This window comes from Coregonus clupeaformis, chromosome 25 (assembly GCF_020615455.1).
Source record: "Coregonus clupeaformis isolate EN_2021a chromosome 25, ASM2061545v1, whole genome shotgun sequence".
Lineage (NCBI taxonomy): Eukaryota > Metazoa > Chordata > Actinopteri > Salmoniformes > Salmonidae > Coregonus > Coregonus clupeaformis.
The window spans coordinates 19,386,882-19,402,323 of NC_059216.1; the positions used below are offsets into that span (position 1 = coordinate 19,386,882).

The following is a 15,442-nucleotide window of genomic DNA, read 5'->3' on the forward strand; positions in this document are numbered from 1 at the left end:
GCCGTGTTCGACCATCCACCTGAGGGCAAAGCAGGCGGGGGAGCGTCTGGTCCATTTGAGACAGGGGAGGAGGAGCGCTCAGGTGTTCGCTCTAGAGTACCGGACTCTAGCGGCGGATGCAGGGTGGAAATGAACGGGCTCTCATCGACCATTTTCGAAGTAGCCTACGAGAGGACGTTCAACGTGAGTTGGCCTGCAGGGATACCCATCTTACCTTCGACCAGTTGGTCGATATGTCCATCCGTCTGGACACCCTGCTGGCCACCCGTGGGACGCCCCGAGGGGAGTCCGTCCATTCCGCCTCCGGCACTTCCGAGCCGAGCCCTATGGAGCTCGGGGGTGCCGGCGCTAGAGAACGGAGTAGGAAGAGCCCGAGGGGGCCTGTCTCCTGCACCAAGTGCGGTCGTGGAGGGCACACTACGGCCAGGTGCTGGGGAGGGTTCTCCGGGAGTAACGACAACAGGTCACACACTGGGGGGGCCTCCCAGGTGAGTAGACGTCCCACTTACCCAGAGCTTTCTGTTGCACACTTTTGTATACCTGTTTGTTTTCCACAGGTTGCACCTCATTCCCAGCATAAGGCGCTAGTAGATTCAGGCGCAGCTGGGAATTTTGTTGATCGTAAGTTTTGTTTTGAGTTAGGGATCCCTCTCCTACCTGTTGACCAACCTTTTCCCGTTCATGCCTTAGACAGCCGTCCGTTGGGGTCGGGGTTGATCAGGGAGATCACAGCGCCACTTCGGATGTGTGTGCGCAGGGGGTCATGAGGAGACTATACAGTTGTATCTGATCGACTCTCCTGCGTACCCAGTGGTGCTGGGGATTCCTGGTTAAGCACCCATAACCCTGCTATTTCGTGGCAACAGAGGGCTCTCGATGGGTGGTCTGCTCAGTGCGAGGGGCGATGTCTGGGTGTTTCCGTGGGGGGCGACTTCGGTGGAAAGTCCAAACCAAGTGCCCGCACTGCACATTCCGCCTGAATATGGGGATTTAGCACTCGTGTTTAGTAAAACTAGGGCGACGCAGTTGCCTCCCTCATAGACAGGGGGATTGTGCGATTGATCTCCAGGCAGGAGCAGCGCTCCCACGGAGCCATGTGTATCCTTTGTCTCAAGAGGAGAGGAAAGCTATGGAGACTTATATAGCCGAATCTTTGAGACAGGGATACATTCGGCCCTCCATTTCTCCCGCCTCCTCGAGCTTCTTTTTTGTGAAAAAGAGAGATGGAGGGTTGCGCCCGTGCATTGATTACCGTGGTCTCAATCAGATTACTGTGAAATACAGTTATCCACTCCCTCTGATTGCGACCATGACGGAGTCATTGCATGGAGCGCGGTTTTTCACAAAACTGGATCTCAGGAGCGCGTATAACTTGGTGCGCATTAGGGAGGGTGACGAATGGAAGACAGCGTTTAGTACCACGTCTGGTCATTTCGAATATCTCGTCATGCCATATGGGTTGATGAATGCTCCATCAGTCTTCCAATCCTTCGTAGATAACATTTTCCGGGATATGCAGGGACAAGGGGTGGTCGATACATTGATGACATTCTGGTGTACTCGGCTACCCGAGCCGAGCATATAACCCTGGTGCGGCGTGTATTGAGGAGGCTGTTGGAGCACGACCTATATGTCAAGGCAGAGAAATGTCTGTTTTTCCAGGAGTCGGTCTCCTTTTTGGGTTATCGGTTGTCCGCGTCAGGGGTGAGAATGGAGGTGGATCGTGGTGTCCGCTGTGCGTAATTGGCAAACCCCAACTACTGTAAAAGAGGTGCAGCAGTTTTTGGGCTTTGCGAATTACTACCGGAGGTTTATCTGGGGTTTTGGACAGGTGGCAGCTCCCATCACGTCCCTTCTGAAGGGGGGGTCCGGTGCGCCTGCAGTGGTCAGCCGATGCGGACAGGGCCTTTAGGAGACTGAAGGACCTGTTTACGTCGGCTCCGGTGCTAGCGCATCCGGATCCCGCATTACCCTTTCAGGTCGAGGTAGACGCGCCTGAGGCTGGTATAGGGGCCGTTCTCTCTCAACGGTCCGGCACGCCACCTAAACTCCGCCCCTGTGCTTTTTTACAGTAAGAAGCTCAGCCCGGCGGAGCGTAACTATGACGTTGGGGACAGGGAGCTGTTAGCTGTAGTTCAAGCCCTTAAGGTGTGGAGGCATTGGCTTGAGGGGGCTCAACACCCTTTCCTCATTTTGACTGACCATCGGAACCTGGAGTACATCCGGGCAGCGAGGAGACTGAACCCTCGCCAGGCTCGATGGAGTATGTTTCTCACCAGGTTCGTATTTAAAATCACGTACATCCCTGGGTCCCAGAATGGTAAGGCAGATGCGCTGTCCCGGCGGTATGACACGGAGGAGAGGTCCGTTGAGCCCACTCCCATACTACCGGAGTCTTGCCTAGTGGCACCGGTGGTGTGGGAGGTCGATGCCGAAATCGAGCGAGCGTTGCGTGCCCGACCCCAGCCCTCCACAGTGTCCGGAGGGTCGGAAGTACGTTCCGCGCGAGATTCGGGATCGACTCATTTACTGGGCTCACACGTCACCCTCCTCTGGACATCCGGGTATCGGCCGGACGGTGCATTGCCTCAGCACTAAATACTGGTGGCCCACTTTGGCTAGGGATGTGAGGGTTTATGTCTCCTCCTGCTCGGTGTGTGCCCAGTGTAAGGCGCCCGACATCTGCCCAGGGGTAAGTTACAACCCCTGCCCGTTCCACAACGACCATGGTCCCACCTCTCGGTGGATTTTGTGACAGACCTTCCCCTCTCTCAGGGGAATACCACCATCCTGGTCGTTGTGGACCGGTTCTCTAAGGCCTGTCGTCTTCTCCCTATGGCGGGTCTTCCTACTGCCCTACAGACCGCTGAGGCCCTATTTACCCATGTCTTCCGGCATTACGGGGTACCCGAGGATATAGTGTCTGATCGAGGTCCCCAGTTTACCTCTCGTGTTTGGAGAGCGTTCATGGAGCGTTTGGGGGTCTCGGTTAGCCTTACCTCAGGGTACCACCCGAGAGTAACGGGCAGGTAGAACGTGTCAACCAGGATGTGGGTAGGTTTCTGAGGTCGTATTGCCAGGACTGGCCGGAGGAGTGGGCACGGTACATTCCCTGGGCCGAGATGGCCCAGAACTCTCTCCGCCACTCCTCTACTAACCTAACCCCCCTTCCAATGTGTGTTAGGGTACCAGCCGGTTCTGGCACCTTGGCAGCAGAGCCAGATCGAGGCCCCTGCGGTGGATGATTGGATGAGGCGCTCGGAAGAGACATGGAACGCTGCCCACGTCCACCTGCAGCGGGCCGTCCTTTCGTCACAAGGCGAGCGCCGATCTCCACCGCAGTGAGGGGCCGGTGTACGCACCCGAGATCGAGTCTGGCTCTCTACCAGAAACCTACCCCTCCGCCTGCCCTGCCGGAAGCTGGGTCGGGCGGTTTGTGGGGCCCTTTAAAGTCCTGGAGAAGATTGAACGAGGTATGTTATAGATTACATCTACCTGTTGAGTATAGGAATATTAACCCCTCGTTCCATGTGTCTCTTCTCAGGCCGGTGGTAGCTGGTCCACTCCAGGACAATGAGATAGGGGAGACTCTTCCTCCCCCACTGGACATCGAGGGGGCTCCGGCGTACACCGTTCGGTCCATCTTGGACTCTAGACGCCGGATGGGGGGTCTTCAGTATCTCGTGGAGTGGGAGGGGTACGGCCCGGAGGAGCGGTGCTGGGTGCCGCGGAGGGACATCCTAGACCCATCTCTCCTGTCGGAGTTCCACCGGGACCATCCCGCGCGCCCTGCTCTGCGTCCTCCTGGTCGTCCCAGAGGCCGCGCGTCAAGGGGGGGGTACTGTCACGGTTTCGGCCGAGGCTGCTCCTCCTCCTGGTTCGGGCAGGCTTCGGCGGTCGTCGTCCCCGGAGTACTAGCTGCCACCGATCTATGTTTCATGTTCGATTGGTTTTGTCTGGATGTTGTACACCTGTGTCTTGTTAGTCCTCGTTAGTGCCCTATTTAGTTCTCGTTGTGTGTGTGATTGTACTACTGTTTCGTGTTTTGGAGCTACATTTTCCCTCCAGTGTTTGAGAGGGTTGTTTGCACATGTTTGTGCGTCATTCGTTTTGTCGCCTGTGTGCGTCGTGCATTTTGCCTTCGGGCTTATTTTGCGTCGGTTGGATATATATTTATTGCACTAAAGCCTTTGGACTGAGCTTCTGTGTCCTGCGCATGATTCCTACACCACACCCACCTTCAGCACGCCTTGACAGCGTTATGCAAACAATGGATACAATGTCTTTAAATATGAATTTCACTTTTATACACACGCAATGTTAAGCAGTGGACTTATAAATAAAAAAGACAGACAGGTTGAAAATGTAGAAAAGTCTGACTATGGTGGTGCTAGAATGCATAAATTCTCTCTTTCTGCATTAGCCATTCATCTGTTATGGTTGGACAAATGTGTTCATATCGTCTGTGTAGACTGTCTGACTAACCTTTCCAGGAACTTCAGTATCCCCTGGCCTTGGGTACCAGCAGCAGATCGTTTCATCTTCTGTATCCTGTGCCAAACACATTTATCAGTGAATCTAAATTATTAACTTTAGCTGCTGGCTGCATGATTGCGTCAACCTAGCTAGCTAATGTTAGTTAGCTAGCTACAGTATCTAGCTAGGCCACTCTAATGCTAACGTTAGTAGTTTTGTTAGCTAGCTATAGATTGGACCATTCTATACTGAACAAAAATATAAATGCAACATGTAAAGTGTTGGTCCCATTTTTAATGAGCTGAAATAAAAGATCCCAGAAATGTTCCATATGCACAAAAAGCTTATTTCTCTCAAATTTTGTGCACAAAATTGTTTCAATCCCTGTTAGTGAGCATTTATCCTTTGCCAAGATAATCCATCCACCTGACAGGTGTGGCATATCAAGAAGATGATTAAACAGCATGATCATTACACAGGTGCCCCTTGGGCTGGTGACAATAAAAGGCCACTTTAAAATGTGCTGTTTTGTCACACGACACACAGCCCTTTATCTACTTCCCCAGAGTCGGATGAACTTGTGGATACCATTTTTATATCTCTGTGTCCAGTATGAAGGAAGTTAGAGTTAGTTTTGCGAGCCAATGCTAGCTAGCGTTAGCACAACGACTGAAAGTCTATGGGTGTCTGCTAGCATTCAAAAAATGTAATGGATTATTTGCTACATGTGGCTTATTTGATCGAATAGAAGTTTCGTAACGATTAAGTTGTTATGAGTGTACTGATATAAGTAGGAGGTGACATCCTGGCAACTTTGAGAAAAAAATACTTTATATAGGAGTTGTGCCTGTTGTTCACACGGGTATCTGCCCTCTCATTAGCTAGAATGGTCCCAATGATCTTGCCTCTGTGGTCTGGTAAACGCGTTCAGTGCTACTGCTTTGAAAGGGGTTTTGACTAGATATCACAGCCAGAAAGTCATTGTGTATCGTGTTCAGACAGTCAGGTTGCAGGATCCTGTTGTTTACCCTTGGTCTGAACGCTGTATGCAATGTCAGGAAGTAGCATTAGCCACCTTAGCATGGTGCTGGGAAATTGTGTTTCATAAAGCAAGTATGCATATTTTCCCTGTTTGTTTCTGCCTTCTCACCATTAAAATCGAGTTAAGGAGGAAATCGACGCCATTGCAGCCTGAATGGAGAATGTTTTAAGTACGAACCGGTCCACTGGAGATCAAAATCGAATGTTATATGTCACATACTTTGTAAACTACAGGTGTAGAATAACAGTGAAATGCTGACTTACAGGCTCTTCCCAACAACGCAGAGAGAAAGAAAATAGAGGAATCATAGAAAAGTAAAACACGTAATAATAAAAGTATTAATAAATACACAATGAGTAACGATAACTTGGCTATGGTACCAGTACCAAGTCGATGTGCAGGGGTATGAGGTAATTGAGGTAGGATATGTTTACTGAATTGTTGGTCCCATGTTTCATGAGCTGAAATAAAAGATACCAGAAATGTTCCATACGCACAAAAAGCTTATTTCTCTCATAACTCATTACTGTTCCCGCGTTCGCAGAGACCGCATTCACTGAATCTCTGCCAATGTCGGCTCAATCGGAAATTACCTTTACATTTCAAATGCGCTATATAGGGCTGAAGTTCAGCCCTAAGTGGAAAGAGGGGATCATAAATATACACATTTTACATGAACCCATGTTTTTTTTTTCTTCCTGCATTCCGATGTTCTGAGAGTTCCCGTGCTGGCTGGGTGTGTCCCAGGTGACGCAGCAGCCAGGTGAGAAATATACCATGCCTCCAGACCTGAGTTGAGGCAGAACCACTGACGGACTATGGCTGAAGATCAGCAGAACTCTATCCTGAAAGAGGGATTCCTTGTCAAACGGGTAAGATGAAAAAATATACCGTTATATGTCCATACGATGCGCATTAATTTGACTACTGAATATTATGTTATTCTATAAATGTGTTATAACATTGTTTTAAATGAGTAGTAATAAAAATGTAGAGTATTTTAATTTATATATATATTTTCTAATTGTAACTCTAGGGCCATGTAGTTCACAACTGGAAGGCTCGCTGGTTTGTACTCATGCCGGACAAGTTGCTCTACTATAAGTATGATGGGGGGAAGAGAGACCCCTGTCAACGCGGGAAGATCATGTTGACCGATTGTGAAATCTCTTGTCCGTTCCTGGAGTACGACAACCGGCCGGTGAGTTAATGTAAAGCCCCTTTACGTTGAGACCTCGTCTGGAATCAGTGAAATGGCTGTTGAACAGCATTAAAATCATAGAATTACATATTATTCGGGGCGGCAGGTAGCTTAGTGGTTAAGAGCGTTGTACCAGTAACCGAAAGGTCGCTGGTTCTAATCCCCAAGCCGACTAGGTCAAAAATCTGTCGATGTGCCCTTGAGCAAGGCACTTAACCCTAATTGCTCCTGTTAGTCGCTCTGGATAAGAGCGTCTGCTAAATGACCAATTTATTTATTATTTTTATTTTATTATAACTCCATTATGGTTCTAATGCTGTTCTCTGTGATTAGAACAGCATTCTTGTTCTATTGTTTTCTAGAATTATGATTATATTCTAGAGTTACTGTTCTATTCTAATAGAACAGCATTAGATAGTATATTCTGTTCATGTCTCTGAAACTGTTGCCCTGAGGATATCACTGACACTAGACGTGTCAATAGATGATGAATGTATCGTTGAAAACAGACTGCGATCCAGAGACTTTTAGAAGTGGGAGTGTCTCAGCTCTGTTGAGCCCAGCTAAACGCCTGTGTTCATTGTTCTTCTTGTGAAGTATGGGCTGTGGTTGGACATTTGCTTCCTTCTAAAAATCGTACTAGAGAATGCAAGGACCAGGGACATCACATCATAAATAGCCTACACTAAATGTCAATTTTTTAAAATTTGAGTACAGTTTCAACCTTAGACCACTTGACACTGTCATCGCAGATACAGTATGCTTTTCATAGTTTTCAAAGGTGTGTTGGATACATGTATCATCTTGGGGTTATGATGTAATCTTCAGGTATTCAACATCATCCATTGGTCCTGTGTTTTTTGAAAGTTTTTTTTTTTTAGGGGGTAGATCAGCTTTAATATTTCAGATTGTAACTTCCATCAATGTAATTGTCTGCATCACTTCCAATCCCCCATTTTTTTTTCTCGCAAATATATATATATATATATATATATATACATACACATACACATATACACATACACACACACACATATATATACATACATACATACATACATACATACATACATCCATACACACACACATATCCTTTAAAAAATGTCCCTTCATTACTTTCCAACCCCACCACCCCTTCCCCAATTGGAGTAAACTAGTGAACAACAACGCTCAGGCCTCTACTTCCAGCCCATACATACTATATACATTTTATGGACACGCTAAAATTCTACAATAATTATATTTTGTTTGTTTTTACTCCTGAACTTCCTCCGATCATTTTCATGATGTCCATCTGGTTTGCTTCTATATGCCATATTTTTCTAACTGTGCCCTTTCACAAAAGCGCTCAACCTATAACCTATATACTTATTATGGACACAGTATGCTAGTCCCATCCTTCAGCTCCATTCAACACCTCCCATCTATCTCTTAACACCATCCATATTGGATTTCTATTTGCCATATATTTTGGCTAAAAGTATTATTATATTATTGATCGATTGACTATGACTTTTCAGATCACCCAGTAGTGCTATCTGCAGGGTTAGCTCCAGGTAAATATTGCAATCCTTTAGCCATTCCTGGACCTGTGTCCAAAAACAAGCTACAAATGGACAGTACCAAAACAAATGATCTAATGATTCTGTCTCTTTGCAGCAAAATCTGCAGAGCTGGGAAGATTGTATCCCCCATATAAATAACATTCTATTGGTAGAAAGAATTTTATATAATAATTTAAATTGAAAAATTCTAAGTCCTCTCTGTTGTTTACTGAACCTCAGCTGGTGTTCAAACTGCGGACCAAGAGTTCTGCCGAGTACTTTCTGGAGGCGTGTTCTCGGGAGGAGCGTGACCAATGGGCAGCGGATATCGGTGCAGTGGTGGAGAAGCTCCGCCCAGCTGACTCTCCTATCAGTCAGTCTACGACCACTGGACCCCGTTCGCTACAACTACACAACGTCAGCCTGAAGTGAGACACTTAGGAGTCTTGACTGAAAGACTTTCCCCAACCGTCAACACTGGTTAAAATGACATTATTACAACCAGATTACATGGTTATAAACTGGTTAAAATGATGTTATTACAACCAGATTACATGGTTATAAACTGGTTAAAATGACGTTATTACAACCAGATTACATGGTTATAAACTGGTTAAAATGACGTTATTACAACCAGATTACATGGTTTTAAACTGGTTAAAATGACATTATTTACAACCAGATTACATGGTTATAAACTGGTTAAAATGACGTTATTACAACCAGATTACATGGTTATAAACTGGTTAAAATGACGTTATTACAACCAGATTACATGGTTATAAACTGGTTAAAATGACGTTATTACAACCAGATTACATGGTTATAAACTGGTTAAAATGACGTTATTACAACCAGATTACATGGTTATAAACTGGTTAAAATGATGTTATTACAACCAGATTACATGGTTATAAACTGGTTAAAATGATGTTATTACAACCAGATTACATGGTTATAAACTGGTTAAAATGACGTTATTACAACCAGATTACATGGTTATAAACTGGTTAAAATGACGTTATTACAACCAGATTACATGGTTATAAACTGGTTAAAATGACGTTGCCCGCTTGGTTGCATCTATCAAGTCTATTAGCCACATGAGTGATGCCTTCACCTATTCCATAAAGACAGTCACACACAGCTGGTCAATAGTGAAGCTATTCCAGCTAAATGGTTAGGGCCAAGGGGAGGAGCTAAGAGATGAATTGTTTCCAGCTGACATTGGTGTGTTGTCTTTCCTTCTCTCAGCCAGGTGGTGGACTCCATGCATGACGTCCACAGTGGCATCAAGCTGACCAGCCACAACGAACAGGGAAGTTCCTACAGCAACTGCTTCTCGGGTGAGATGCTCTGACACATGCCTGACATACACTGAGTATATCCAAACATTAGGAACACCTTCCTAATATCGAGTTCACCTGGATTCACCTGGTCAGTCTGTCATGGAAAAGAGCAGGCGTTCTTAATGTTTTGTATACTCAGTGTATATGCCACTTAGCAGACATTGGTGTATGTGATCCCAGCAGGAATTCTTTACCAACTGAGCATACTACTGCTGGTGCTGATGCTGTGGATCCTCTCTCTCTCACCCCCCTCTCTCTCTCTCCCCCCTCTCTCTCTCTCTCTCTCTCTCTCTCTCTCTCTCTCTCTCTCTCCCCCTCTCTCTCTCTCTCTCTCTCTCTCTCTCTCTCTCTCTCTCTCTCTCTCTCTCTCTCTCTCTCTCTCTCTCTCTCCTCCCCCTCTACTCTCTCTCTCTCTCTCTCTCTCTCTCTCTCTCTCTCTCTCTCTCTCTCTCTCTCTCTCTCTCTCTCTCTCTCTCACCCTCTCTCTCTCTCTCTCTCTCTTTCTCTCTCTCTCTCTCTCTCTCTCTGTCTCTCTCTCTCTCTCCCTCCCCCCTCTGTCCTCCAGGTTCTGCGGTGGTGGACTGGCTGGTGTTCAGTCAGCTAGCTCTGACCCGTGTAGAGGCAGTGACTCTGGCCTCGGCCGTCCTGGAGGAAGGTTTCCTGCGACCTGTAGGTATGAGGAGCGTTGAGGCCCAGCGCAGCCACGGACTCAGTGAGCAGTTCCTGGATGACTCCACCGCTCTCTACAGCTTTGTGAGTGACTGTCTGTTCCCTAGTTATAGTAGCAACCCCTTTCTCTCCATGAAGGTTTATTGATTGACTGATTGACTGACTGATTGACTGACTGATTCACCGATTCATTGATTCATTTACATGTACTGTTGTGTCTAAACCAGATGTACTGTTTAATACTGTATTTCCTTGTTAATATGAATGTGTCCATGTTGTCTCTCCCAGTCAGAGAACATTAAGAAAAGAGGCAGTGTGAAGGCTGAGACTTCCTTATCAGCCATGGAACTAAGTGGGAAAGTCGTGAAAAGGGGCTATCTACTGAAACAGGTGAGAAAAACCCTGCCAATCAACCAAAACTAACCTGTGGTAGTGTAGTCTTTTGTGTTGGTTCCCTGCATCAACTCTGCTCTCACCACCACAATACTCTACAGATCATGGGTTTGGTTATTCATGTCTCCTGCCTTCCTCTAATACAGGGACACAAAAGAAAGAACTGGAAGGTTCGACTGTTTGTGCTGCGATCAGAGCCAGGTTACCTGCACTACTATGACCCCAGTAAGGTGAGGGACTATTGGTTACCTGCACTACTATGACCCCAGTAAGGTGAGGGACTATTGGTTACCTGCACTACTATGACCCCAGTAAGGTGAGGGACTATTGGTTACCTGCACTACTATGACCCCAGTAAGGTGAGGGACTATTGGTTACCTGCACTACTATGACCCCAGTAAGGTGAGTGACTATTGGTTACCTGCACTACTATGACCCCAGTAAGGTGAGGGACTATTGGTTACCTGCACTACTATGACCCCAGTAAGGTGAGTGACTATTGGTTACCTGCACTACTATGACCCCAGTAAGGTGAGGGACTATTGGTTACTTGCATCTTGCCATAGCCTGGATACCAGTCTATTTGTGCTATCTAGGTTCTGGATTCCAGGCTACAATACTCATTCTCTTCATTCTTCTTCTGTGGGTAATGACATCATGTTGTTTGCGTTCTGTCTCGTCCACTTCCTGTGTTGTTATGTCACTTGTTGATGACATCAGGATGACATCAGTCCCGTGGGCGGGTTCTCTCTCCGAGGCTGTCTGGTCTCTGCCCTGGACGACAACGGTGTTCCTTCAGGTGAGTCACACACACACACACACACACACACGCACACACACACACACACACACACACACACACACACACACACACACACACACACACACACACACACGTACACACACACTGAGTCACTCTCTCTCAGGCAGCCCTAAGATACACCTGACCTGCTCCAGTACAGGTGTGGCTGATAGCAGAATGGGACTGGCCTGTGACAGGCATGGGTTGAGTTCAGTAGGGCACACTATAGCAAAACATCTTGATCCAATGTTCTCATTGAAGTTCAGGTAGTACCTACTAGTTTCATTCTGATTCAAAACATTTTGTCCTTCCTGAACATGACCCAGAGGGCAGTGAGTCAGTCAGTCTCAGAAGTCTGATATCTCTCTCTCTCTCTCTCTCTCTCTCTCTCTCTCTCTCTCTCTCTCTCTCTCTCTCTCTCTCTCTCTCTCTCTCTCTCTCTCTCTCTCTCTCTCTCTCTCTCTCTCTGTCTCTCTCTCTCTCTCTCCCCCCCTCCCCCTCCCTCTCTCTCTCTCTCCCCCTCCAGGTGTGAAGGGTAAAGTTCAGGGTAACCTGCTGAAGATCATTACTCAGTCTGATACCCACTACTACATCCAGGCCCCCAGCAGACAGGAGAAGATGGACTGGATAGAAGCTATCAGGGGACAGTTAAATAAGTAAAGCTTAGTACTTTAACGTAGTGTTTTAGGTGAGGGTGTTGTAGATACATCCCATCCATACAGTTTTTAAACAAACTTTTCAGGCCTCTACTGTACAATCTTCTAACATATAAGATTTCAAGAAATTATACATTCCATGAATGTAACCATACAAAGTTAAAACAGTTTGGAATAATGGTTTTTAAACATGTAAATAGATAATTCAACATTGTGTTGTTTGAATGTTAAATAAAGCATTTCCCCTGTGAGAAGGCCTATGTGTTTCATGTGTAATGTTCATAGTGTGTATTTTCTGCGTAACATTGTCTGTGTTTCAGCATGCGTGTACCAGGTAGAGACAGGCAGCGCCTTGGGTGGAGGGTGTCATACCTAGAGCGAGACCAGACGTGTTTTATTCCGAAGAATAAAACAGAGCAATAAAGTGTAATATAGAGTGTGTCCCAATTGGCACCCTATTCCCTATGTAGTGCACTACTTTTGACCAGAGCTCTATGGGGGCCTGGTCAAAAAGTAGTGCACTATATATTGGAATAGGGTGCCATTTGGGACCATTGTCTATCTCTGATTCCTATCCCTGTTGGTATCATCATCCCTGTTACCCAGGTAACTGAGGGGTTGTCTGAGGTGAACCAGAGCAGTAGCTCGTTAAAAGAGAAGGTCCATGAGGGCAATGACTAGATACCACCAGGCAGGTTTCCATAGATACCACCAGGCAGGTTTCCATAGATACCACCAGGCAGGTTTCCATAGATACCACCAGGCAGGTTTCCATGAGGGCAATGACTAGATACCACCAGGCAGGTTTCCATAGATACCACCAGGCAGGTTTCCATAGATACCACCAGGCAGGTTTCCCATAGATACCACCAGGCAGGTTTCCATGAGGGCAATGACTAGATACCACCAGGCAGGTTTCCATAGATACCACCAGGCAGGTTTCCATAGATACCACCAGGCAGGTTTCCATGAGGGCAATGACTAGATACCACCAGGCAGGTTTCCATAGATACCACCAGGCAGGTTTCCATAGATACCACCAGGCAGGTTTCCATAGATACCACCAGGCAGGTTTCCATAGATACCACCAGGCAGGTTTCCATAGATACCACCAGGCAGGTTTCCATAGATACCACCAGGCAGGTTTCCATAGATACCACCAGGCAGGTTTCCATAGATACCACCAGGCAGGTTTCCATGAGGGCAATGACTAGATACCACCAGGCAGGTTTCCATAGATACCACCAGGCAGGTTTCCATAGATACCACCAGGCAGGTTTCCATAGATACCACCAGGCAGGTTTCCATGAGGGCAATGACTAGATACCACCAGGCAGGTTTCCATAGATACCACCAGGCAGGTTTCCATAGATACCACCAGGCAGGTTTCCATAGATACCACCAGGCAGGTTTCCATAGATACCACCAGGCAGGTTTCCATGAGGGCAATGACTAGATACCACCAGGCAGGTTTCCATAGATACCACCAGGCAGGTTTCCATAGATACCACCAGGCAGGTTTCCATAGATACCACCAGGCAGGTTTCCATGAGGGCAATGACTAGATACCACCAGGCAGGTTTCCATAGATACCACCAGGCAGGTTTCCATAGATACCACCAGGCAGGTTTCCATGAGGGCAATGACTAGATACCACCAGGCAGGTTTCCATAGATACCACCAGGCAGGTTTCCATAGATACCACCAGGCAGGTTTCCATAGATACCACCAGGCAGGTTTCCATAGATACCACCAGGCAGGTTTCCATAGATACCACCAGGCAGGTTTCCATAGATACCACCAGGCAGGTTTCCATGGATACCACCAGGCAGGTTTCCATTGACTCAGCTTTATTAGACCAAAAAATAAAATAAAATAAAAAACATTGTGACGTGCAATGGACAAGGCAGCTATAGAGTAATGTTCTAAAGATCGACAACATTTTTATCTGACAGGTGGATTTGTATTTTGTTGAACTTTCTTTATTGTGACAAATGATGACGGAAACTGTATTTTTTCTATTAAATTGATGATTGCCGAATAATGTTGAAGGTACGCAGGGCACTTGATGTCATCACGTAACTAAGCTCCGCTCCACATTTCATTCTAAATTCCTATTGCTTGTTAGTCTACTTTTTACATTTCACATTTACGTCATTTAGCAGATGCTCTCATCCAGAGCGACTTACACATTTTTCAACTACAAAAAAAAAAAAGATGTCTCTTTGCAGCCTTAATTCTTCGCCTTGATTTTCTGGTTTACAGGTTTGCAAGTTTCACCCATCCAAATATTTCAGATATAGAGGAGTGCAAGTTTCACCATTGCACGGACCGTGGGAATGAGAATTATGAGAATATGGCAAATATTAGTGATTTCTTGCATTCTATCCATGTAAGAGACATGAAACAGATAGGTGGGAGGGCATACAGGCTGTCACCAATTTAATTCATGCACAATTTGCCTAAATGAATCATGGAAACACTTCAATCACTTCATTTTTATTCGACATTCTAGATTTTTGCGAGATTCTTTTTTAAATTTGGTGTGACGTCACTACGCCCAGCTGTTTTTATCGACACAAGAAACACACCGAGTGTCTTCAGGAGACAGAGACCACAGGACTGCTCATTAATAATGTGTCCTCAGGAGACAGAGACCACAGGACTGCTCATACATAATGTGTCCTCAGGAGACAGAGACCACAGGACTGCTCATTAATAATGTGTCCTCAGGAGACAGAGACCACAGGACTGCTCATACATAATGTGTCCTCAGGAGACAGAGACCACAGGACAGCTCATACATAATGTGTCCTCAGGAGACAGAGACCACAGGACTGCTCATACATAATGTGTCCTCAGGAGACAGAGACCACAGGACTGCTCATACATAATGTGTCCTCAGGAGACAGAGACCACAGGACTGCTCATACATAATGTGTCCTCAGGAGACAGAGACCACAGGACTGCTCATACATAATGTGTCCTCAGGAGACAGAGACCACAGGACAGCTCATACATAATGTGTCCTCAGGAGACAGAGACCACAGGACTGCTCATACATAATGTGTCCTCAGGAGACAGAGACCACAGGACAGCTCATACATAATGTGTCTGGCAGCACAAGAATAAGACAAATGATCTGTCCGTGACTTGACAAGAGACATGACTGGATGGATTGTTATGTTGCTTCAAAGACCTGGCTGGTAAACAGACATGACTGGATGGATTGTTATGTTGCTTCATAGACCTGGCTAGACTTGGCCAGTTTTAATGCATTGTAGAAGTATGTGGGTGTGTATTTAATAAT

The 15,442-nt window shown here is 46.3% G+C and overlaps 1 protein-coding gene across 1 annotated transcript; it reads left to right on the top strand.

Moving 5' to 3' along the window:
* The first annotated feature begins 5,964 nt into the window (after positions 1 to 5,964).
* plek2 (pleckstrin 2) lies at positions 5,965 to 12,388 on the top strand. The gene is made up of 9 exons (XM_045207444.1): positions 5,965 to 6,390; positions 6,555 to 6,719; positions 8,504 to 8,691; positions 9,518 to 9,609; positions 10,178 to 10,365; positions 10,570 to 10,671; positions 10,821 to 10,904; positions 11,395 to 11,473; positions 12,003 to 12,388. The coding sequence occupies exons 1-9, from the start codon at positions 6,337 to 6,339 to the stop codon at positions 12,134 to 12,136; spliced, it is 1,086 nt and encodes a 361-aa protein (XP_045063379.1). The 5' UTR covers positions 5,965 to 6,336; the 3' UTR covers positions 12,137 to 12,388.
* The last annotated feature ends 3,054 nt before the right edge of the window (positions 12,389 to 15,442 follow it).

Excerpts from the sequence above, each read along its gene's own strand:
- plek2 (XM_045207444.1), top strand. The coding sequence starts at position 6,337 with ATGGCTGAAGATCAGCAGAACTCTATCCTGAAAGAGGGATTCCTTGTC. Across the intron at positions 6,391-6,554 it reads AGGGATTCCTTGTCAAACGG|GGCCATGTAGTTCACAACTG; the intron begins GTAAGATGAAAA and ends TTGTAACTCTAG. Across the intron at positions 10,672-10,820 it reads GGGGCTATCTACTGAAACAG|GGACACAAAAGAAAGAACTG; the intron begins GTGAGAAAAACC and ends CCTCTAATACAG.